General features: G+C 39.5%; 2 protein-coding genes across 2 annotated transcripts; both read right to left on the minus strand.

Moving 5' to 3' along the window:
• Positions 1 to 1,457: 1,457 nt before the first annotated feature.
• On the minus strand, positions 1,458 to 14,534 carry LOC130139934 (uncharacterized). The gene is made up of 5 exons (XM_056317935.1): positions 14,421 to 14,534; positions 14,236 to 14,322; positions 13,386 to 13,550; positions 13,136 to 13,189; positions 1,458 to 1,739 (listed from the first exon to the last, which is right to left on the minus strand). Exons 1-5 carry the CDS (start codon positions 14,532 to 14,534, stop codon positions 1,458 to 1,460), a joined length of 702 nt encoding a protein of 233 aa, XP_056173910.1.
• A 2,437-nt stretch (positions 14,535 to 16,971) lies between these two features.
• On the minus strand, positions 16,972 to 19,716 carry LOC130139935 (uncharacterized). The gene is made up of 7 exons (XM_056317936.1): positions 19,603 to 19,716; positions 19,397 to 19,483; positions 18,968 to 19,177; positions 18,552 to 18,701; positions 18,304 to 18,357; positions 17,714 to 17,851; positions 16,972 to 17,355 (listed from the first exon to the last, which is right to left on the minus strand). The coding sequence occupies exons 1-7, from the start codon at positions 19,714 to 19,716 to the stop codon at positions 16,972 to 16,974; spliced, it is 1,137 nt and encodes a 378-aa protein (XP_056173911.1).
• Between the last annotated feature and the right edge of the window lie 4,953 nt (positions 19,717 to 24,669).

Below are 24,669 nucleotides of genomic sequence, written 5' to 3' on the forward strand. Positions count from 1 at the left end.
AATTCAGGCTGAAAGCGGGCCCGGGGGCAAAATGGTCATTTTTCCGGTCCCGGGGCGAAATTCCAATTTTTGCACATACGGGTTCCATATGGGTGTGGCCAACATAATATGGCGTCGGAATCGTGAAAATAGCTTCTTAAGCCCTCGAAAATCGATTGCAAAGTCACAGGAATAAAATATTATTATTTTTCACTTCGAGCCAAAATTCCAATTTTTGACCGAAACAACTCTAAATGCGCGTGGCCACCCCAAAATGACACTAGCCTCGAAAAATAACCTCAAACGACCTCAAAATCCAACATCGGTGTCCACAGGGGCAAAACTGTAATTTTTCCGGCCCCGAACCGAAATCCATTTTTTTGCAGAAATGGGTAGCCCCAAGGTTGGCCAAGCCAAAAACGTCATCGGCCGCTCAAAATTGTCACTTTCAAAATTCTCGATTCCCGGGCCCGAATTCCAAGAAATGACTAAGATCGAACAATCGCGACTTTAGCTTATCTCTGGCTAACGGGTGGCTCATTGGGATTACGCGCTCTCGACCCGTGACCGACACTAAGTCAAATCACGTTTAAGTTCACTCTACCCGGGACGACCTCGGTTGTCATATAATTGCGAGGGTCTGTCACTAGTGCCCTTCGGACACGATCAATCAAATAGACCGGTCTCGGTTGGCTCAAAACATTCCCTCGTCAATCCATATGGTCGAAGATCGAACCCAGGTCGAGTTCTTTGGTCGTGCGAACTCAATCCCGTAATGGCCTTACCCCTAAGGTTAGCATTCCGAGAATGCGCGGGTCCCGGGTGAGATCTCACTATAAGTGCATTGGCCAAAATATTCATTTCTTAAATCCCGGGAAAATGATCGAAAATTCAGACTGTTACAGACGATCTTGATCCTTTGAAATTGGCACCACATAGCATTTGGAGTTTCCATCATCCTCCACATTTTGTGTAGCAATTAAGGCTGGGGTTAAAAAGAGAGCGCTTGACGAAAACCCAACCCTCTTCCATGAATTACAGATTATAGATCGTGTGCATTCATACATGTTACTATTTGTGCGTTGTGAAGGTCTTAGGTTTTTCCAATCATTAAAAATTCGAAATGTACGAGCCATAAGATTTTTTTTTAAAGTAGAAAAACAAAAGTAAAAGTTATTTTATAGACACCATCTGAGTAAATCAGAATTCGAGCAAGAAGATATGAAGGAAAATCCACAAATTGGCCTTATACTGATGAAAAAAAATAATTGCTTTGAATTTTACTGTGTGGTTAATTAATCGTTTAGATTTCGTCGTCTAATTTGGCTTACACAAATGGCTTTAGCTCGAGGAGACCTAAAAAATATAACATATGAAAGGAAACCTTGACACATATGATCAGAAAAGAAGATGGATATTTTGTGTCTTAGAAGTTGAGATTACAATTGGATCTTATTATTACATCTACCTGTTTGTTTCTAAACTCCACAATTCGCTCCACCGGGTCCCCCGAACAACAAGGTATAGCGCATGAAATCATTGGCATCGTCGACGGCGACGCCATAGCAATGTTTCGAGCTCGTGTGAGCAGATGCTCGCCAATACTCAGGCATGTTCCAACCTTGCGACTCATTCAGGAATTGAAGCAGGTACTGAATCTGTCTGATGTAGCACGCGTGCGAGTATGAGTTGTCCGGAAAGTATCCGCTTCCCATTGCCGGGAAGGCCATGCCTTGGGAAGTGTGCGTCGCTCCACTGTACTGCATTGTTTGAGCACCGGACATCAACTGAGGGAGTAACTTAGCCGGCCAATAGCCCACATTTGTGTCATCGTTATCCTTTCAACTATCAACCACCAATCCTTTGTGGTCAAATCCTGTTGTGAAGTCAATTGTTAAATAGCCGTTAGAGAACTTTTTATAGGTTATCGAAGGAAAATCAATCCACACACAATGTGATTTCCAACCAAGTTCGCTAGCATGTTCGAGAGAGGGGTAGGTAACCCGTTTTTTCAGTAATTATTTCTTGTTTTCACAAACATGTTCATAAAATAACATGTTCATGTAAAAAGATGTTTCAAACTCCTTGAAAGAGCAACTGATCACATTTTTCCTCAACTCATGTTCGTCGCTGGTGCAACTTTCATACTACATAGAATTTTTTTTTTTACCATTATTAAAGAGGTCCGAAGAAAAAGAGTTAATTACCTGACGAATTGTGAGATAAATCTCGAATTGTTTCCCGCCAGAAGAAGAAGATTTTGGGAGAGCTCCTCCTAGAGTAATGGAATGATCAACTTGCACAAAGCCTGGACACCGCAAATCAAAGCATCCCGCTCCATCTAGCCCCTGTTCTTTGAACATATATTAGAATGATTGTCCCTTTTGGACTAGTTTAGAACAATATGTAAGAATTTCCTAATGTGGGCTTCATTAATTGAAATTAACTGAATTAGTTTGGTCTAATAAAGATAAGATATATGAGTTCTTAATAAGTCTAATATGGGGCTAGCTGGTGTAGGCTGAGTACGGCTCGGCCGGTAATGAGAGGGCCCGTGGTCGAAGTCTCTATAAATAACGCTCAAGTTCCTCCCCTAACCTGATGATGCACAATTTGACTCATATACGAATCTAGAGAGAACTTTCTTCTCGTGAGTGGCAATCTCATTAGGCCAGTATTCTAATGAAGGGTATAGGGGAGAAGCACTTGAGTTCGTGTTTGGAAACCGTCGCAAATTCCACGTCAAGTTCGATGGAGTCCAAACCAGGTACACAAATCGATAATTTCTCCATTAACGTATTTCGATTTCTGATTATGGTGATCCTGGGCGTGCCATTTTCGTGGCCAACATGTGGTATCATAGCCTGCCATAGATTAGAACTGAAACATGCGGATTAAGATCGTTTTCGTTATGTCCGAGAGATTTTTACCCATTTTCGAAATTTTTTGTTGGATGAATGTAAAATTTTATTAGATATTCGGAATCTATTCATCGAGACGAGAAGATTGACGGGCGGCACGTCACCGGAGGAGGCCGCACAAGACCTCACGCGCCGACACGCGCCGTGGGTGCGGCGGCGCGTGACAGCCACGCGCGGCCATGCTGAACCGGCGCCTCTTTCCGCCGGTAATCGCAGGCTGACATCAGCAAGGGCGCGGATCCGGGTTGACCTGAATCCTGACCCGACCCGGATCCTGACCCGACCCGAGTTTCGACCTGACCCGATTGTTGACCCGACCGATCAACCGATCGGACCAGTCCGTTGACCGTTGACTGGTTAGACTGGTCAACCAGTCAGACCAGCTGTTCAAACCAGTTTGACTAGTTGAACACGTGCCGCTCCTTCCGGCGGCGCGTGAGGGCGCGTCTGACGTCCATTTTGGACGTTCTTGGTACTGACGCGCTCGTATCGAGATTCTCTACATTGTGGTGTATTTATTTTACATGTTTGAAGCTTTTACAGATGTGAAAATACGTATTGAACCCTATATACGCGTATTTTTAGGGTATTTTTGCGTATTTTCTTGTATTTCTCTATGGTTTCGAAAATGCATATGGTAGCTCACATGTATATCACCACATAAGGATTGTGTTGAGTGTAATTCATTATCTATCAATGAATGGAACAGTATAATTAGCATGACATGTAATTTCAGAGACATACGCCCCTGTCTTTACGTCTAGCATTACATGTATATAGTGAATGTGATACATAAAGCTCATATCCCTGGTATGAGAGATTTTTAAGGATTCAGTTGGGTAGTGACCGCCAAAGTGGCACACTTGACTGGGATTGAGAAATATCGGTCTCATATTATGGTGGGATGTCTCTTGTTCTATTGCGTGATCATACTCCCAAAGGAGGTGATCTTGTATTGGTTTATGGAGGGGTACATGTATAGCATGTGATTGAGAAATGACTGATCTTAGTGATTCATACACCCAAAGTTGGTGATTTCACGAAAGATTAGAATATGTTCTCACCCGCTGTCATGTGGAGAGTGTACAATTGCATGTCATATTTTCTGTCCAAAGGTGATTATGTGATGATGTATGCAACTCTCTAGATAAGTACTCACATGATGATGATTGTATTGTTTATTTGTTTTCCAGTCACATTTTTTATAAACGGCAATTCCATTTCCATTGAGGTCCTTACTGGGTTGAACTTTAAGAAATGGAAAGAGGATTTTCTATTTGGAATGGAGCTGGCGGATGTTCACATTGCTCTTAGAAAGGATAAGCCGGCAGATATCACGGCCACCAGTACTGAAACTGAGAAAACGGACTATGCTGCCTAGGAAAAGAGCAATCGAATTTGCTTATTGACAATGAAGAAATCCATTCAAGAACACTTGAAAAGTGATTTGCTAGCTGACTGTACTGCTAAGGAAATGATGGCAGCCTTAGAGACTAGAAACCGCATTTCATCTAATGCTGAGGTTGGTACACTTCTTCAAAAGCTCTTCAATATGAAGTATGATGGTACTGCTGGGGTTAGAGATTATGTCCTTAGGATGGTAGACCTAAAGACGAAACTTCAAGCTCTTAATATTTCCATTCCTAATGCTTGTATTGTGCATCAAGCCCTGAACACCCTTCCACCTGATTTTGGGATTATAAAGACAAATTACAATTCCCAATATGAGACTTGGTCAGTTAATGACTTGATAGCAAGGGTGGTGGCAAAGGAAGAGAAACTTAAGAAAGAAAAAGGACATCTAGCCTTACATGTTTCTAGTTCCCACAAAAGAAAGGATAAGAAGTCTAGAAATCGTACTCATAAAGGAACCCATGATACTACCGGTCAATCTGACAATATGGGTCCAAAGAAAATATCCTTCAAAAGGGATGGTGACCGCTGCTTCTTTTGTAAGAAGAAAGGTCACATAAAGAAGGACTGTGGAAAGTTTAAAGCTTGGTTGTCCAAACGTGAGCCTACAGGTAATGATTCTTTGGCACTTATTTGTGAATCCAACCTATCAGAAGCACCATCCAGTTCTTGGTGGCTCGATAGCAGTGCAACTAATCATGTTGCGTTTACCATACAGGGATTCATAAACCGGAGGAAGCAAAATTAGGATGAGTCAAAACTCACTGTGGGAAACAATGAGAAAGTCGATGTTGTGTTTGTAGGAGATGTTATCTTGATTCTAAACTCTGGTTTTAGGTTAATGTTAAAAGACACTTTTTATGTATCTTCATTTAGACGGAACTTAGTTTTCGTATTGTGTTTAGACATGTATGGCTACTCTTTTGAAATCAAGAACAATGTTATTTCTTTGTTTCTTAATTCAAATAAGGTTGGGTGTTGTTATGTGTCCAACGGATTGTACAGATTGTGTTTGTCTCCTAATGACATATACGTCGCTTATACGGCTAAAAAGGTTGTTTCCAAGAGACCACTACCTAAGGAATAGTCTTATGCATTGTGGCATAAACGGCTTAGTCATATCTCTAAGGATAGAGTAAAAAGGCTGATAAAAACTAACATCCTGCCTGCTCTTAAAGATGACTTAGAGACATGCATAGACTGTTGTAGAGGTAAAATGACCAAGATAAGGAAGAAAACTGCAGTCCGAAATTCTGACCTGTTGGAGGTCATTCACATTGACATAAGTGGACGTTATACGGTAACCTTGTGTAGAAATTTTTATTTCATCACATTTATTGATGACTATTCTCGATTTGGTTATCTGTACTTGATTAAAGAAAAGTCTAAGTCTCTTGACAAATTCAAGATTTTTCGGACTAAAGTCGAGAAACAGTTGGGAAAGGTCATAAAGGTTGTTAGATCTGACCGAGGTGGAGAGTATTATGGTAAGCATGGCGATGCCGGACAGCTTAAAGGGTCATTTGCCAAATACTTAGAGGATTCTGGGATAGTGGCTCAGTTTACTATGCCTGGGAGACCTGAGGAAAATGGTGTAGCCGAAAGTCGCAATCGCACCCTTATGGAAATGGTGAGGAGTATGATTAGTAGGATAAATTTGCCTGATTTTTTGTAGGGTGAAGCTTTGAAAACAGCTTTGTACATTCTGAATCGTGTACCTACTAAAGCTGTTCCATTGACTCTTTTTGAATTATGGACTAGACGTAAGCCTAGCTTAAACCATCTTAAGGTGTAGGGATGTCTTGCAGAAGTGAAGTTATATAATCCAACATTAAGTAAGTTGGACTCCAGAACCACTCGGTGTTACTTTGTATCTTACCCGGATCATTTGAAGGGATATTGATTCTATAATCCCAATGGAGGCACAAGAATTGTGAAATCACAGACAGCGAAGTTTCTAGAGTTTGATGCGGCCGAAGAAAGTAGCTGCTCACAAACTATTGAGAATAATAGTACGGTGGGTAATGTTGTATCTTTATCTCCTCCCATACAGATAATTGTGGAGACTCCCACACCATAGACTGAACCTGTTGAGGCTCATGATCCTGTTGTCGAGACAGCTCCTAATGAAGTTCCTCAAGGCTCTCAGGTGTTGGATGAGGCTGTTGCTGCTCCAGTAAGGAGATTCATTAGGGAGAGACGATCATCTATAGCACCAGACTATTTAGTCTATATAAAAGAGCAAGATTACGATATCGGTTCTGTGGCTAATCCAGTGACTTATGTAGAAGCTGTTTCTTGTCCTCAGTCGGAATTGTGGTTGAATGCAATGAGAGATGAAATGCAGTCTATGAAACATAATGGATTTTGGGAACTTGTTGAATTACCTGAAGGTCATAGACCCATTGGCTGCAAATGGGTGTATAAGACTAAAAGAAACTCTAAAGGAAAGATTGAGAAGTTTAAAACCGGTGGTAGCCAAGGGTTTCATTTAGAGAGAAGGAGTAGACTATGAAGCAACTTTTTCTCCGGTCTCTTCTAAAGATTCTTTCAGAGTAATCATGGCATTGGTAGCTCATTTTGATATGGAGTTATACCGGATGGATGTTAAAACTGCCTTTCTCAATGGAGACCTTAATGAAGATGTAACATCCTGAATTTTGACCCGTTACCGGGACCAATGAAGTGTATGTTAATGCTCGTTTGATTTTAGTAAGTCGCGCTCTAAACACAATTTTGGACTTCGGGTATCAACGAGCGATTTTGGGCTAAATCTGTATAAAGTTAGGTGCGGAATTGTATGATTTGGTAGTGGAAATTTTATGGCGGGCTTTGGGATTTAATTCGAGCATTAATTATTGGAAATTAGAAAATAATAGTGGCTGTGATCTATTGTTCATGGGGTCGTGATGGGCCGATCGGGACGCAAGTTGGATTTTTAGAACCGGTATTTTATGGCGAGAAAGTTCCGTGAAGGATCGGAATTAATCCGACGCCGTTTGGTAGGAAAAAAATGAGAATTTACGGTTTTACCCCTCAAAATTTTAGGACTGATTTTCGAGGGCTTAAAGAATGATTTTTTTAAGGATCCAACACCATATTATGCTGGCCATGCATATATAGGACCGTATGGACAAAATTGAAATTTCGGTTCGGATCGAAAAATTACGAAAATGCCCCTAGGGCCATTTTGGCTAATTCCGAATTTTAATCAATTTTGGGAGTTAACCAAGGTTAAATGGAATTAAACCAGGTGCTAGTCAGCTATGGTTAAGGACAAATGATCAATGGGTCCCTAAATTATTGGATTAGATCAAATATGGGCCATTAGATTAAGGGCAAAGTTGTCCAATTGGCTTAGATGTTAACACTTGGATCCCACTCACACCAATTTGACCCATATTTGACCTCTCTTTCTCTCCCATTTCTGATCAGCCAAGACATTTTCCCCATTTCCCCTTCTTTCTCTCCATTTCTTCCTTGGGCGTTATCACCCAGGGGAGGCCACCCATTCGGGCCGCCGTCTGCGGAAGCCGCACGCACGCCAAAAGAGCCCGGCCACCGTCAACCTCCCTCTCCTACGATTGCCCGGCCACCAAGTTGGCGTTTATTTGAAACAGGAGAAGACCGGCCACTAATCGTCATCACGTCGCCGCCCGTGACCGGCGGCTTGCCCCCGGAGCGCGCCGTCGATTTTTACCGCGTGCGGTGATCATTGCTCGTTCCGTCGTCCCGAGTTAATATTAGGCGAGTATAAACCCTAAACCCTTAATTAGTCTAATTGTACTTTTAGAGAGTAATTAGGAAGTTAATTAAGCTTAATCATGGCCTAATCGTGTCTAATGTTGTGTGGGGTGATTAGGGGACCTAATTAGTGCTTAATGATGTGGTTTAGAGGTGGATTAGGGCCTAAATAGCTTTCTTGCCAGTGCGTTTACGATTACCAAAAATGCTTAAATTGCCTAAGTGTTGCACCAATTGGATTCATGGATTAAAGGTTTGAAATTAGGCAATTTAGGGGCTTAATTGGGCTTAGTTAAGGCTTAATTAAATGTATTTGGTGGTTGGATGGTTAGGGTAGGTGATTAGGCCCTAATGAGATTGTTTAACTGTGGTTTAGTGTCTAAATAGTACCCTGTTCTGGTACTGTTCATAGAGAACCGAGATTGTGCAATTTGCCTAAGTTGGGACTTATTTAGTCCATTGATTAATGACTTAGTGTTAGACAATTGGGTGACTATTGAGAGCTTGTATAAACCCTATAGGAGAAATCCGTGATGGTGAGGTTGTCTAATGAAATCGTTGTGTCCAAAGCGGACCTTAGGCGTATTAAACTGCCTTGGAATGATCGAGCGGAATGAGTGCCGAATTGATTGAATTAGAATGGGAATTAATTGGATTTATCGAGAGTGTGTCCAATTCGTTGAATTGATGGACATTAGTATTTGATAATTTGGCTTTGGTAATTGGCATGAATTCCCGGGCATGTGAAATGCATATCGTGTTGTTAAATAACCGGATTGAATGCATCATTATAAATGCCTATCGATTTATCGGATCATTGGCCTTCGGGTCGGCCTACGGGTCGATTTATCAAATTGTTGGCCTTCGGGTCGGGCTCTTGGTCGATTTATCAAATTGTTGGCCTTCGGGTCGGCTACGGGTCGATTTATCAAACTGTTGGCCTTCGGGTCGGGCCTACGGGTCGATTTAACAAGCTGTTGGCCTTTGGGTCGGGCCTACGAGCCGTTTTATTATATTGTGGGCCTTCGGGTCGGGCCTACGGGTCGCTATATTCAATTGTGGGCCTTCGGGTCGTTATAATTGTGCATGATTCACATTGAATTCAAATGCCTAACTTGCGGGGCGAGATAATGAATTGGGTCGTGAGCAGGGCAAATTTATAATGATTTGCTGGTTCATGAGTTCATTGTGTCGATTTACCTATCTGGAGGTGCACGTTAGCCTAGTTTAGGATTAGGGGTTTTGTACTTGCTGAGAAGTGTTATCACGGTTGTTTCAACCGACAATTTCAGAACCCCGACAGGAACCATGAATCCTCCACCGCAGCCACCAAAGCGTTTTGGGGTACCCGTGCACTCCGAGTTGGACGTTGCAGAGTTTCCAATGGGAGATGGGATAACCTGGATTAGACATACTACTACCGTTTTCATAGAAATAGGCTTGCCCCATAGGAGGAATAGAAGTACAGCCTGGTTCTTAGGGATGCGTGGGGATGAGTTCGGGCCCGTTAGGGTTTCGATGTTCCCTTTGATTTAGTTGGGGATTGGGACCCGACGGTCGTACCCCGATAGACGGAGAGTTGACTAGTGTGGATACTAGTTTAGCTCGTCGGGTTTGCATTCGGCGGCCGCGGCTCGGGGGATCTTCGAGGCCTGAGCATGAACCCGAGCCCGAAGCGTCGCAAGCTGAAGACGATCCGATGGACATCGATTTGGAATCGATCCCCGATGAAGAACCAGAGGAAGCGGAGGCCGAGGTAGAACCTGAGGTGGAACCCGAAATGGAACCCGAGGATGAACCTGGCGAGTTTGAAGAACCTGTAGGAGACCCGGAGTATATACTCCCTTTTGAGGAATACATGGATCCCAATTACGTGCCTGAGTATAATTTCTTCGATTTCTTAGTTGAGGAGTATCGAATGCGGCTCAATTTGAGTCGGGTGATATCAATCACCCGATTGTGATCGAAGCGAGTCGGCCCTCGGAGTGATGCGCTTTCGGGAAAGTTCGGAGTCGGAAGATGAGGAGTCAGACTCGGAATGGACGCCTAGCAAGGGGCGTTAGGGGTTAATTCAAGGGTTCTTAATAGGTTTTTGGAAAGTAACATTTTTGGGATAGAAAGTCAGGTCATCGATCTTTTTGGTATATCGATGGTTTGTAACACGGGTGCAAGTATACGCGATGGTGGTAAAGTCGGCGGTTGTAAGTTGTGAATATTTTATAAGTTGGTAATGTAAAGAAATATGTGTATTCTCCCTATTCTCCCGAGTTTATTTGTCGGGGATTAATTGTGAATTCCCCTGTGGCTTTAAATCTCTGATGGTCATTTGAGGTCGGCGACATTCTTGGGATGTCGCGCAAATCGACCAGGTAAGGGTGTCGCGTGCTCGATGGGGTTCGGGGCGTGACAGAAGAAGTCTATATGATGTAACCCGAAGGCTTTGCGGCAAATGATTCAGGTACGCTTGTATGTAGACTGAAAAAGTCTATTTATGGTCTCAAGCAAGCTTCTAGACAATGGCACTTGAAGTTTCATAGTGCTGTCGCTTCATTTGGTTTTGTTTAGAGCAAAGTAGATCAGTGTATATACTGCAAGGTCAGTGGGAGAAAATTCATTTTCCTTATACTCTATGTGGATGATTTCCTGCTTGCGAGCAGTGACCTTGGTTTACTGCATGAGACAAAGCGGATGTTGTCAAAGAACTTTGATATAAAGGACCTTGGTGAGGCGTCTTTTGTCATTGGCATTGAGATTCATTGGAATCGTTCTCGCCGACTATTGGGTTTATCTTAAAGGGCATATGTTGATCGTATCTTAGAAAGATTCAACATACAGCAATGCAAGCCAGGAATTGCTCATGTCAGTAAGGGTGATAAGTTGAGTCTGTCACAATGTCCTCATTCAAATTTTGAGAAAGCCCAAATGAAGAATGTATCTTATGCCGGTGCACTTGGGAGTATTATGTATGCTCAAGTATGTACTAGACCGAGATATTGCTTTTGCAAATGGACTTCTAGGCGGATATCGGTCAAATCCAGGACACGATCATTGGGTTGCTGCCAAGAAGGTTTTGAGGTATTTAAAGAGGACAAAAGACTATATGCTGATTTACAAATATGTTCAGGACCTACAGCTGGTTGGGTATTCGGACTCAGACTTTGCTGGCTATCAAGATGAAAAGAAGTCGACAACATGTTATATTTTTAAGTTAGCAGGAGGTGCAGTATCATGAAAAAGTGAGAAACAGAAATCAATGACATCCTCTACCATGCAAGTAGAGTTTGTAGCATGCTTTTTGGCTACTACTCAGGCAATTTGGCTCCGGAACCTCATTAAGGAGTTGTCCGTATTTGATTTTGTGGATAGGCCCATACAGTTGTATTGTGACAATAACTCTGCAGTGTTATTTGTTAACAACAATAGAGGTCTCAAGGGATCTAAGCATATGGAGGTCAAGAACCTAACTATAAAGGAAAAAGTTCAAAATGGTGACATTGCTGTAGAGCACATTTCAACAGATGATATGATTGCAGATTCGCTAACTAAAGGTCTTCGCCCTTGTGTATTTGATTGACATGTCATGAACATGGGCTTAGGAGTATCATGGGATACTGTTAATTAGTGGGAGTTGTTTAGTTTTATGTTGCTCTTATGAAGTTTGTATCTGATTTTGTTACATTTTGTAAATATTTAAATATGTATAAACTCTTTTGCATTCAATGCGGTACTTGTGAATGTAGATTTATCAAGTTGAGTACACATATTTGATGAAAATCTCGAGGCATTGTGTAAACCTTGAGTACAGGCTATGGGGCATTCTTGGTATTAGCCTTAACGATATGTCTTGTTACACATAAAGTACAGTTAACTATCAAGGTAAGACATGCAGGTTCGTTGGAACCATGAAAGATATTCTCTAGTGACACACTAGGTTTTGTGACACTTAAGGAGAGAGAATTTAGACTAACAAAATGGACAACACATGAAGTATCACTCATTATAAGGTATTGTCCATTTGACACACTACCATATTGAATCCATATCAGTAAAGTTGAAAGCACTCGTGACCATGGAAGGCTCTGCGTGAGTACATGCAGTTACCACCATGATTTGGTGTTCGAGACTTTATGGGATCGGATTGACTATTAAGAATAATCTCTAGACCAATATAAGGGTGCGAACACAGTTCTGCTTCAATTAATATCGCCCAAGTGGGAGAATGTAAGAATTTCCTAATGCGGGCTTCATTAATTGAAATTAACTGAATTAATTTGGTCTAATAAAGGTAAGATATATGGGTTCTTAATAAGTCTAATATGGGGCTGGCACGATGTGGGCAGTACGGCCCGGCCCGTAATGAGAGGACCCGTGGTCGAAGATTCTATAAATAGCGCTCAAGTCCCTCCCCTAACCCCATGATGCACAATTTAACTCACATACGGATCTAGAGAGAACTTTCTTCTCGTGAGTGGCAATCTCATTAGGCCAGTGTTCTAACGAAGGGTATAGGGGAGAAACACTTGAGTTCGTGTTCGAAAACCGTCGCAAATTCCGCATCAAGTTCGATGGATTCCAAACCAGATACGCGAATCGATAATTTCTCCATTAACATGTTTCGATTTCTGATTATGGTGATCCTGGGCGTGCCATTTTCGTGGCCAACACAATAAAATTAGCACTAGTTGGCTAATTCATCACGCGTAACCACCCATGTCAACTATCATAATTATATATGCAAATGACATAATTCTACGAGTAATCGCCGCTCACCAAACACCGAATTCGATAAAAAAAAATTCAAAATCTGCATTCCAATGAATTAACATTTCGTAGATAGAAATTGATATTTAGTACGCAGAAATTGAAGAAAGACATATTTCATATGCAAGTCACGCTAACAAATTACAATAAAATGTGCAATAACGACGAATCCGTGATTCCATATAAGACTGGAAATAGAATTTCATTAGGTAATTGAACGAAGACGGGAAAAAAAAAAAACCTTGAAGGGGCCATCCATGAAATTTCCCTGTTATACAGGTAGTTTTCAGCAAAACTTGTAGCAAGTTAGAACTCACTTTCCAGTAAATAAAGAGATGACTCTGACTGTCGTTGTACACACATGGATCCACCTATCATGACCAATATCCATTAAATCCAATATCTTATAGCAAGAAACAATCAGAACAACGCCGAATATGGAAAGATAATGCACCTTAGATCAAATGAAATTTTAATCTTATTGTGATTATGTTCTTATATTTCTCCAATTCCCATTCAAAAAGGAAAAGAAAGATCTAATTTAATTGATATATCGGGAAAACGTACCCTCCATCCAGCTTCTATCGAGTTTGGTTGATTATCAAGCTCGGTGAAGATCCACATCTGAGCTCCACTATATTGTCCATTTTCACACCTTGGAATGTAATTATCAATGAATGCTTTTGCTCCGTACATAGGACTACCGGCAGATAGCAGGTCCAGAAAAGCGAACTTGAAAAATTGAGAATGATATCAATGGTAAATGTAATTATTGTGGCCAATCATCGATAGACATACGAAATTCACTACAATACGACGCATTAGGTTTTTAATAATAAGTCATGTGATTACAAGAGAGCGAAAGATACGTCGAAGGTCATTGAAACAAGTTAAGTTGAATGCAAAAATGCACGAAATTAATTGGATAATACAAGAGACAACAATTCATTATGAATTTAATTTCGTCATTAAGGGAAGAACTTACATGATAACCCGGAGAATCGGTAGTCGAAGGATGATATATCTGTGGACGTGTCTGCTCAAGCAATTTGGCTCTCACCCGATCTTCCTTTATCGTTCTGAGAATTGGAATAGTTCCATAAGGACAGCCATCCAAAACATGTGATATCTCGAGTTGCTTAACTTGTGCTCTATGTATGTGCTTTTTTGCATTGAGAGAAAAGCTAGGCTTTTTCTGTCCGCAATTTAGTTCATGCAACAATTAGGGACTAAACCAATATTATTGAAATACTGGCAGAATTTCATGGAAAATTGTACAATTAGTACGCAAGACGGTGTCTCTGTCTCTGCTATCGAATAGAGGAGGAGGAGCTAGCGGAAGCTGCTTTGTGCATGTGTACGATAGAATAGGATTGATTGTGCAATTCTCCTCGTAATTTTGCCAATAAATTAATACCTGAAGCTTATGATCTTTCAGTAAAGGGTGGTCAAACGCTGGTTGTTTATATATGTTGATACAATCAATGATCTCTCCATAGTTTGTCTACAGTAGTTACGAACAACGGAAGTTAGTACATCGATACAAGTGACAAAGAAACTCACATCGTGCACCGGGACAAAATTCAAAATCAATCAAAATACCTTAAAGGTCTTAATAGGCCGCCTCTCTTGCTCCGACTCTTGTTCTTCAGCATTGGAACGCACAAGAAGGGCAAACCATACAACTGCAAGCATGGAGATTTTTCTCAACCCCATTGTCTGAATCTTTGTGTGATATGATTTGCCAAAGGGCTCTTTTATATGTTACAATTCGTATTTTCGAATGGAGAAAGAATGCACTGATATAAAGAGGTAGGAAATCTCTTTCCACTTTTCATGGAAGCGATTGGGTTATTTTAGTTATGGCAACTTAATTTGCAGTTGTTCTTATCCAATTTCTTTCCATTACTGCAAAAATCTCATTTTCTGTAAGGAGAATAAAATCACGCAATTTTGTCCACCGCACATTCTAGTGACTACTATAAAAACAATCATGTAATTTTCATTACCAAATTATTAAACGATCTTTGAAATTTCTTATAGATCGGCTACTCATTTAAGACCCAATAATCGGAAAATAAAAGGACAAAATATTTTTAATCACTATCGCATGGAATTCCATTTTCCTTTGAAATGCTCCCCTAATTTCAAACGTCGCTGCGTTTTGCTGTCCTTTTCTAACGAGAGAATCCCCTATTTTTGTTCGGGGTTTTCTTGTTTCATTTGTTTGGGCTGATTTGTGATGGAAAAGGAAAAGGTTTAGACTCATCTTTTCTCAACGGAAACAATAGCAGACCTTACGCGCATGCAAGATCATATAAAACATAACAAATGGGTTGGTTAAATAGCCAAATACTTTGTTTGGAAGTGACGAATCCCGTTTTCAAATCGTATCTCTCATTCAAATTAGCCTTGGGAGCGATGCTCGCTACATTGTAGGTGCAACCTCAACCCCAAACTTGTTCGATGTTTTTGGTCAAGACTCATTTCGTATATCCAAAAGGATTAGTCGAGTCAAAAGGTGTGGCGACTGCTTATTAATCCAAATTGATTTCCAATTTCATTCTTGCATCTATTGCGAAACCCAAGCAACATGACCATGCTTAGCTACAACAAAACACAACTATAAATATATTGAATTGAACATTGACTAAATCCTAATTTTAGACACCAAGCTCAATAGAGCTCTGACAAAGCAACACGTCCCAACCTTTCACAACTTAGCTGTGGATAAATGTTTGTTTATTTGTATATGTTGGACATGCTTATCCTCATTTTTTAAGTTTATGACGTGTTGTAAATGAGTGTGTGGTTGTCCAAAGACTCTTGCTTAAACTGCTTCGGTGACCAACAAAGATTTCATTCCCTTTGTGACATTTAAGTTATAGTCACCAGATACATTGTCTTTTCATGAACACGTTATTGGGATTTGATTGAGAAACTATCGGATAATAACTTAGAGGTAAGTAAATGTTCATATAGAAATGTCAAACAGCCAGATACTATAAATGTCGAATAGCTTGGATAATGTTTTGATTGACGTATAATGCTGACTGTTTGCTAGACTTCAAATGTATACCAGCGGTAAATTTATTTTTGCCTTTGGATTTTTATGGATGTCATGTTTTTTATGTTTCACCAGAGCAAGCTAACTGACATGTAATTGGTATCATTAGGTGGCTTTAACCAAGGATCTTCGTTGTTTGATGGTTGCATTCTCAGAACTTGTTGAAGACATTGTTGAATCAAGAGGGTGTCATTGGAAAATTAAAGGATGAAGCGCTATGGTTTAGGTCACGGGAAATGATATCTCCACAACTACAAAATCTTCTTCCCCAACTATTTTATATTTTATATATTTCCAACCGAAAAAACTATTTTATATTTTGTATCTCGAATGGACAAAGTTATCCTCAAAAGCCAAAATCTCCATGAAGACTCTTGAAAAATAGAAAAGGGCAAATATCATTAAAATAGAGTAATAATAAATGAAAAAAAAACTGCACTTATCTTTTATTGAAATAATAAACCCAACCCCCTTCCATGAATTACAGATTTTAGATTGTGTGCATACTTATATGTTAATATTTGTGTGTCGTGAAGGTCTTAGGAATTTCGAGTCATTAAAAATTAAAAATGGACAAGCCATAAGATTTTTTTTTTGTAAAAAAAAAAGTGAAAAAAAGTAAAAGTAATTCTATAGACTCCGTATGAGTAAATCAAAACTCGAGCAAGAAGATACGAAGGAAAATCCCCAAACGAAGACGCAAATACTTTCTGGAGTTTGATTTTCTACACTTATTATCATGGTAATGAACGATTTAAATATATTCATACAGATATGTTTATGCGAAATGCGGGCTATGTAACTAGATTGAATAATTGTATGGTTTTCGCCGAATACATATCGCATTGCAGGTTATTTATTTTGATGAAAAGAAATAGTTGCTCTAAATTTGACGGTGTGGTTAATTAATTGTTTAGATTTCGTCATCTAATTTGACATTACACGAATGGCTTTACCTCAAGGAGGGCTCAAAATGTAACATATGAATGGAAAGCTTGACAAATATGAGAAGATAAAAAGATGGAAATTTATATATCGGAAGTCGACATTATAACGAATCTTATTCTTATATCTATCTGTTTGTATTTAAGCTCCACAATATCCACCGGGTCCCCCGAACAACAAGGTATAGCCCATGTAATCATCGTCATCGTTGACGGCAACGCCGTAGCAATCTTTCGAGCTCGTCCGAGTAGATACTTGCCAAGACTCGGGCACTTTCCATTCTTTCGAGCGATCCGTGTAATGAATTTGTCTAATGTAGCAAGCATGCGAGAACGACTTGTCCGGAAAGTATCCGCTTCCCATCGGCGGGAAAGGCATGTCTTTGAACGCGGACGTCCCTCCTCCGAAGAATAGTGCCTCGGCGCCGTCCTTCATTTCGGGCAACAACTCAGCCGGCCAATAACCCACGTGAGCAGTACCGTTAGCCGTTTCGACTATCAACCACCAATTGTTTGTGGTCAAATCCTGTTGTGAAGTCAATTGTTAAATAGTCATTAGAGAACTTTTTATGTGCTTCGAAGAATGATATTTCGCTCGTGGATGGGTAAATCAATCCACGCACAATGTGATATTCAGCTAAGTTCACTAGCATAATTGAGAGACGGGTAGGTAACCCTTTTTTCAGTAATTATTTCTTGTTTCACAAACACGTTCGTAAAATAACATGTTCACGTAAAAAAAACGTTTCAAAATCCTTGAAAGAGCAACTGATCACCTTTTTCCTCAACTCATATCCGTTGCTGGTGCAACTTTCGTACTACATAGAAATTTTTTACTTTTTTTTTCCATTATTACAGAGGTCCGAAGAGAAAGAGTTAATTACCTGATCAATTGTAAGTCGAATCTCGAACTGTTGCCCGCCATAAGAAGAAGATCTTGGGATAACTTGTCCGAGAGTAATGGAATGATCAACTTGCACAAAGCCTGGACACATCAAATCATGGCATCCCATTGCACCTGCCTGTTCTTTGCACATGTATTAGAATGATTGTCCATTTTGGACTAGTTTCATTTTGCTCTTTGAACAATAGATTTGGCACTGATTGGGTAATCATCACGCATAACCAGCCATGCCGAGTATCATAGTCATGTATGCACATGACATAATTCTAAGAATAATCTACACCCATCGAACACCGAATTCAATAATCTTTTTTTTCAAAAGCTGCACTCCAATGAATTAACATTTTATAGATAGAAATCGATAGTTAGTACGCACAAATTGATGAAAGACATATTTCATATACAAGTCACGTTACCAAATTACAATCAAACGTGCAATAACTACGAAGCTGTGAATCCATATGAGACTGGAAATATAATTTCACGAGGTAATCGAATGCAAACCAAAAAAAAAAAAAAGTTGAAGGGCCAAAATAGAACTAGGTAAACTTGTAGCAAGTTAGAACTTACTTGCCAGTAAATAAAGAAATGACTCCAACTGTCCTTGTACAGATCTGGATGCACCTATCATGACAAAATCCATTAAATCTAATATTATATAGCAAGAAACAATAAGAACAACGCCGACTATGGAAAAATAACGCACCTTGGATCAAATGAAATTTCAATCTCACTGTGAATATGTTCTTTTATTTTCTTTATTCCCATTCAAAAAGGAAAAGAAAGTCTTGATTAATTTATATATCGGGAAAGCATACCGTCCATCCAGTTTGCATTATGTTTGTTCCGCCAGTGATCCTGCTGGCGATCCTAAGCAGAGCTGCACTAGATTGTCCATTTGCACACTTTGGAATGTAATTATCAATGAATGCTTTTGCTCCGTGGAAAGGATTACTTCCGCTCCACAGCTTCAGAGTGGCAAACTTTGAGAAATTGAGAATGATGTCATTGGTAAATGTAATTCTGATGGCCAATTATCGATTGACATACGAAATTCATGACAATACGACATATTAGGTTTTTGATAGTAAATCATATAATCACGAGAGAGCTAAAGATATGTCGAAGGTCATTGAAACGAGTTAAGTTGAACGCAAAACACGAAATTAATTGTGTAATACAAGAGACAACAATTCGTTGTTAATTTAATTTCGTCATTAAGGGAACAACTTACACGAAGACCTGGAAATTCAGCAGACGATGGATGATATATCTGTGGATGTGTCTGCTCAAGTAATTTGGCCCTTATCCGATCTTCCTTTGTCCTTCTGAGAATTGGAATAGTTCCATCGGGACAGCCATCCAAAGCATGTGATATCTCCAGTAGCTTAACTTGTGCTCTCTGTCCGTGCTTTGTTGCATTGAGCGAAAAGCTAGGCTTTTTCTATCCACAATTTAGACAGCAACACTTAGGGATTGAACCAATACTACAGAGTACTGGCAGAATTTCATGGAAAATTGCATAATCAGCAAAGCATGACGGTGTCTCTGCTGTCGAATGGAGGAGGAGGAGAAGCTAGCGGAGGCTACTCTGTGCATATGTGTACGATAGAATAGGATCGATTGTACAATTATCCCCGCAATTTCGACAATAAATTAGTACCTGAAGCTTATGATCTTTCAGTAAAGGGTGGTCGAACACTGGTTGTTTATATATGTCGATACAATCAATGATCTCTCCATAGATTGTCTTCAGTAGTTACGAACAACAAAGGTTAGTACATCGATACAAATGACAAAGAAACTCATGCGTAATAGTATATGTACATAAGCGTGCACCGGGACAAAATTCAAAATCAATCAAAATACCTTAAAGGTCTTAATAGGCCGCCTCTCTTGCTCCGACTCTTGTTCTTCAGCATTGGAACTCACAAGAAGGGCAAAACATACAACTGCAAGCAAGGAAATTTTTCTCAACCCCATTGTCTGAATCTTTGTGTGATGTGATTTGTTAAAGGGCTCTTTTATATGTTACAGTTCATATCTTCAAATGGAGAAAGAACGCTCTGGAATTAAAAGGTAGGTAATCTCTTTCCACTTTTCATGGAAGCGATTGGATTATTTTAGTTCTGGCAACTTAATTTGCAGTTGTTCTTATCCAATTTCTTTCCATTACTGCAAAAATCTCATTTTCTATAAGGAGAATAAAATCACACAATTAGGAGCATTGCACATTCTAGTGACTTCTATAAAAACAATAAGATCATTTCATTACCAAATTATTAAACGACCTTTGAAATTTCCTGTAGATCAGCTACTCATTCAAGACCCAATAATCGGATATTCAAGAGATGTATATATCATAATGAGATACATCTGTAATGAGTATTTGATGTTCAAAATTAGAGGTTTTCTTTATGCTCACATTAGATTTGGCATCTGAATTGTCCGTGGTGTGTTGATTCTATCGACTATTTAGTCTAAAATTGCTATATAATCGAGACTAATAATAAGGCATACATCATTGTTTGCACAAAAAATCAGAAAATAAATGGATAAAATATTTTTTAATCACTATCGCGTGGGATTCCATTTTCCTAGAATGCTCCTAGTTAATTGATTGAGGGGCATTTGCACCAAAAAGTGACCGGGTCATCAACATGTGATTAATGCAATGAGTGTTGCTAGACACGTAACCAATCGGTATCAATGCTAGTGCTTATCGATAAGTGTCGCCAATTTGTTGTTGATATACGATCACGATTGGGTAATGATAATTGGTAAGAGTACCTATTGATAAAGATCAATGATCTATCAAAGTATTAAGAGAAAAAACCCATCAAGATATGATTGCGAGTTTGAAGCCCCTAGAGAATGAAGTGACTGCGATCGGGGGATGGTTAACATGCATTTTATAAAAACAACCGCTTAAACACAAGATCATGGTGTCATGGGAACATGGGCACAAGATTTTCAGAATGGAAGAACATAGGCACAACCTCTAGGAACCACTCGAGAACAGTTATGGCACAACCACTATAAGTACAATCGCCTATCCACTGAAGTCCCGCCGACCCCTCGCACAAATCAAACAAATTTATTACCTTTCAATATCTTTACTTTCTTGTATCATGTTTTTGTCTTTCAGACTCACGTCATCGATTAAATTTCGATATAATATTTTTGTGTTCTCAAGTTTTATCATCGTTTAAATTCTCACAGAGTTGGTTTATGTCCGATTCGCTTGTAATAACTGTACTTTCAGACCTTGTTGTCGATTAAAAGACACGGTGTGCGTTTGTGTAGTTTTGTTTGAATTGAAGTTGTTGGTTCCTTCACTTGCTTGTGATATTTTCCTGTCTGAGTCAGCGCAGAGCCCGTCTCCTTCAATTAAAAACCGAATGGTTATAAACATAAAGCAACCCAAAACTGTAACAAAGACAATCCTTCCAATAATATCCTTATCACTAAACAATATATCCACAATGGTGCTATGGTGTACACCAAGCCTTCTTTTCATTTGAACAGAGGGTGGGCTTATGTTGCTTCCACTGCTGTTCTTGCCAACCATATCCAGGCTCTGAATATCAGTCGAGGGCTTAATGGCCAATCCAAGGTGTCGAGAGGAACTTGAAGTAGGAAGAGATTCATCAAACTCTCTTCTGTTTGTTGCTAGAGAAGTGGATAGTGGCCTGTGGTTCACAGATGGCATGGTTTCTACCGCTCGTTTGATTTTTTTTTTAGCGGATCTTTTTTCCCCACTAAAGAAATGAACCTGCAGGAACATTCTATTATAATTATTTGATTTCTGGTTGAATTTATCTTACGTCAGTATGTCGCAAGTCATGCTACCAAAGTCATTCTTACCAATGATGGGGACAATCTTGTGTATCTGCAAATAAAGTAAGAACTGCATCTTTCAGCAACAGTTCCAGCTCAATTTAACACGGAGAGTTAAACATATAAACCCGCAATGGAGCATATATAAGTATGACAAAAGCAGCAGAGAAGCAACAGTCTGGAAGGATATGACATTGCAATGTCCAACATATAGCATTGTTTGAGTTAAAATCTTATGACACCATAGACAGCAGTGCAACATAATAATTACTTGCCTGAAACCAGAAAGTTAAGAGAGATGTGAAATAAATGCTTAGCATAGTGTAGCTAAGGGTCATATCTTTACCACCAGCAGATAGATCAGCAGTACGAGACAGATCATACCCAACATTCCACCAGCGGACAGATCATGCCCAACATTCCCAACTACTTATCTCTTGCTTGATATCTTGGTCATTGGGAATGCAACGATAAATATGTATACTAGTGAGGGCGAGAGAGAAAAGTCATCCCAGAGTAGAGTGTTGTTTATACCGTTTCTATGCATATAATTTGTTTTATAATTCGTTAAAACGTGGATAATATTCACACTGTGACGGAAAATCAAACGGTTCTGCTTTGTCAAACAATTCTCCTTTCTTGGAGAAGTCGGATCATAGATAATATTCTTGTGTGAGTCTATGGTTCCTCATGGGGATCATGCCTTCACAGATTTTCACAATTGGATCGAAAAGCAAAACATCACAACCGTCTAGGCTGAAATCTTGTCAAATGGTTTAAGATTTATTGCGTTTCAATCCAATGGCGAGAGATATGTGATGGCATCATGCCCCTCGGGGATCTTTCCTAATTTTTCTTGTGTGGTAACTTTTATAATTACCGTGGAAGCGATTGCCAACGAGAATGAAAGTAGCTTGATTAACTTCTCCAAAAAGGCACTTCGAATGAATTCTTGCTTTGCCTCCGACGCTCGTCTATGTGAGACCGTGCATGGACTCATGTTAAGTCCATTTCTAGTGTTGATCATGTAGGCCTGACACTGGGTCTCGTGTAATTGACTAAGATGGTCTATAAAAACTTTTCTAAAATTGAAAAATCGAAAAGAGTCGGTGCCTAGCATTTTTCAAAAGGACTAGTCGTAAAAAGTAGAAAAATTTGAAGATGAGTTTTTATAGACCATGTTAAGTCCATTATCCTAGCATAATGTTCGGCACGATGAGAAAACTCATACATGTCATTAATTCAGCTACTTTGTACCGAGATCGATAAAATTTGAAGCATGAATAATCTTTTAACCCATATTTAAAAAGTAGAAAACAATATAGATGAGGAAGATTCATATTTTTATCGTTTTTGTCCGGAAATGTTTGGTATTTTTATCAATAATTTGTCGTGAAAACATGTTTACTATCTTCATTAGCAAGAGGAGTTGATATGCATTGCGAGAAGTTTTATATACTTAAATTCGAGTCCAGTCGGGTTGAGCTCAAGTATGTCAAGTTTTATATAAAGTCGAGTTCAAGCAAAAAAAACAAAAGCATATGATCAAAGCTCTAGTCGAGTTTCAAGCTTCGAGTTTATGGGTTGAGTCTACCTTGAGCCTAGCACTGTGTCAGCTCAACTCAATTCAAGTCACTCAATCACAGCTTCTCGAGGCCATAAACGCTACTGCCATTGGACAGTCTCCTATGCTTGCACCGGGTTTAGCTTGGGTTCACCAGATGTTCTATCAAGCAAGAACTTTGGGCTTGGCAGGTCATTCGTTTACAGCTGCAACAAGAAAAAAGAGTGCTTTTCATGGATAGAAATCTCCCATTTCTATCGTTATCGAAATTTGGCCTAAAGTCCTACGCGGTTGGTACGGTTGGTTAATGACTTTGTTGATATAGTGGAGATGATTCATCTTGCATTTGAGCTCCCTTTTGGTTTTAAGAGTTGTTTTGTGTGCAGCTTCAGTTTTTTGAACTCCTTCTATATATGGGTTTCTACCTCCTTGGTGCCCTATACCTGAACTTTTTATCTATAAAAATAAAATTACACCTTTCTGAGGATTTTTAGGTTTTTGCAATAGCCCTTGATCCTAACACTTGGTTATCTAATCATATTGTTTCAAGTACCAGCATTAACATCTCAAATATGATTTTGTGCTAATCACTAATCAGCATAACCATCATCCTCATACCCTGCTGCATTTATTGAGCGCAAAAACACAATATTAACTAACAATCATGATTCTTTTCGTGAGTAAAGCTCATCGGGACAAACTCAGCCCAAACCCTTGTGATGTCACTGAACTGACGTATTAGGGCAGTAATCAGGAACACAACAAACCCAACAACCAAATCAGCTAAGGCTAAGTTAGGGTGCCTTTACAACCTAAAGTCAAGATCTAAGATGTTCGACAGAAGCTTTAGATCCATAGAGCTACCGACACATTATCCAAAAAGAACAGTAGTAGGGATACTGAGACTAGTATGAAAAGCTGGTTTGAAGCAAGTTTAGGTTTTATCATCTCATTTTCTTCAGATAACTGAGTTTTCATTCGCATCCTTAGCTTGTTGACAATAAACATATCGTAGGAAACAAGAGTCTCACTTACCACGTTGAGTTCAATGAGTGCAATGTGGTTGTATATGTAATTCTTGAATTCTCCTAGGCTCTAAAATAGTGCTAATTGATAGGTAAAACGAGTTGAAAATAACTCATTGATACAAACTCTCACAATTATGAGGGATATATGCTAAGATCAAAGTGGGCAATAAACTCTTTCCTTTTAAACTGAGTTAATATCTCTGCACCAGCTAATTGTAATGTAAATGCATTAACATTTTATATCCCACATCTCCATGTACAGTACTCTGAGAGCTCAAACTAAGATCAAGTTCAAGTTCGAAACATTGATTAATGACCTATAATTTTTATTATATTGTCATAGTAGAGAATGCCACCCTGTTGAATCAGACTCAAATCAGATTTTACTTCACCATTTGCAGCCACTTATGTCATTTATCCACGTCATTGCACATGATACATTCATATAAAAATTCAACGTTAGGATATTTTGAAAGAAATGGCGTGTTATGTGCGAAGCTACTC

Source organism: Syzygium oleosum, unplaced genomic scaffold, assembly GCF_021117445.2.
Source record: "Syzygium oleosum isolate NSW1041296 unplaced genomic scaffold, Sole_v2.1 Sole_v2.14, whole genome shotgun sequence".
Classification (NCBI taxonomy): Eukaryota; Viridiplantae; Streptophyta; class Magnoliopsida; order Myrtales; family Myrtaceae; genus Syzygium; species Syzygium oleosum.

Excerpts from the sequence above, each read along its gene's own strand:
- LOC130139935 (XM_056317936.1), bottom strand. The coding sequence starts at position 19,716 with ATGGGGTTGAGAAAAATTTCCTTGCTTGCAGTTGTATGTTTTGCCCTT. Across the intron at positions 18,358-18,551 it reads TAATGCAAACTGGATGGACG|GTGCATCCAGATCTGTACAA; the intron begins GTATGCTTTCCC and ends TTGTCATGATAG. Across the intron at positions 17,356-17,713 it reads TTCGACTTACAATTGATCAG|GATTTGACCACAAACAATTG; the intron begins GTAATTAACTCT and ends ACTTCACAACAG.
- LOC130139934 (XM_056317935.1), bottom strand. The coding sequence starts at position 14,534 with ATGGGGTTGAGAAAAATCTCCATGCTTGCAGTTGTATGGTTTGCCCTT. Across the intron at positions 14,323-14,420 it reads GGCCTATTAAGACCTTTAAG|ACAAACTATGGAGAGATCAT; the intron begins GTATTTTGATTG and ends TAACTACTGTAG. Across the intron at positions 13,190-13,385 it reads CGATAGAAGCTGGATGGAGG|GTGGATCCATGTGTGTACAA; the intron begins GTACGTTTTCCC and ends TGGTCATGATAG.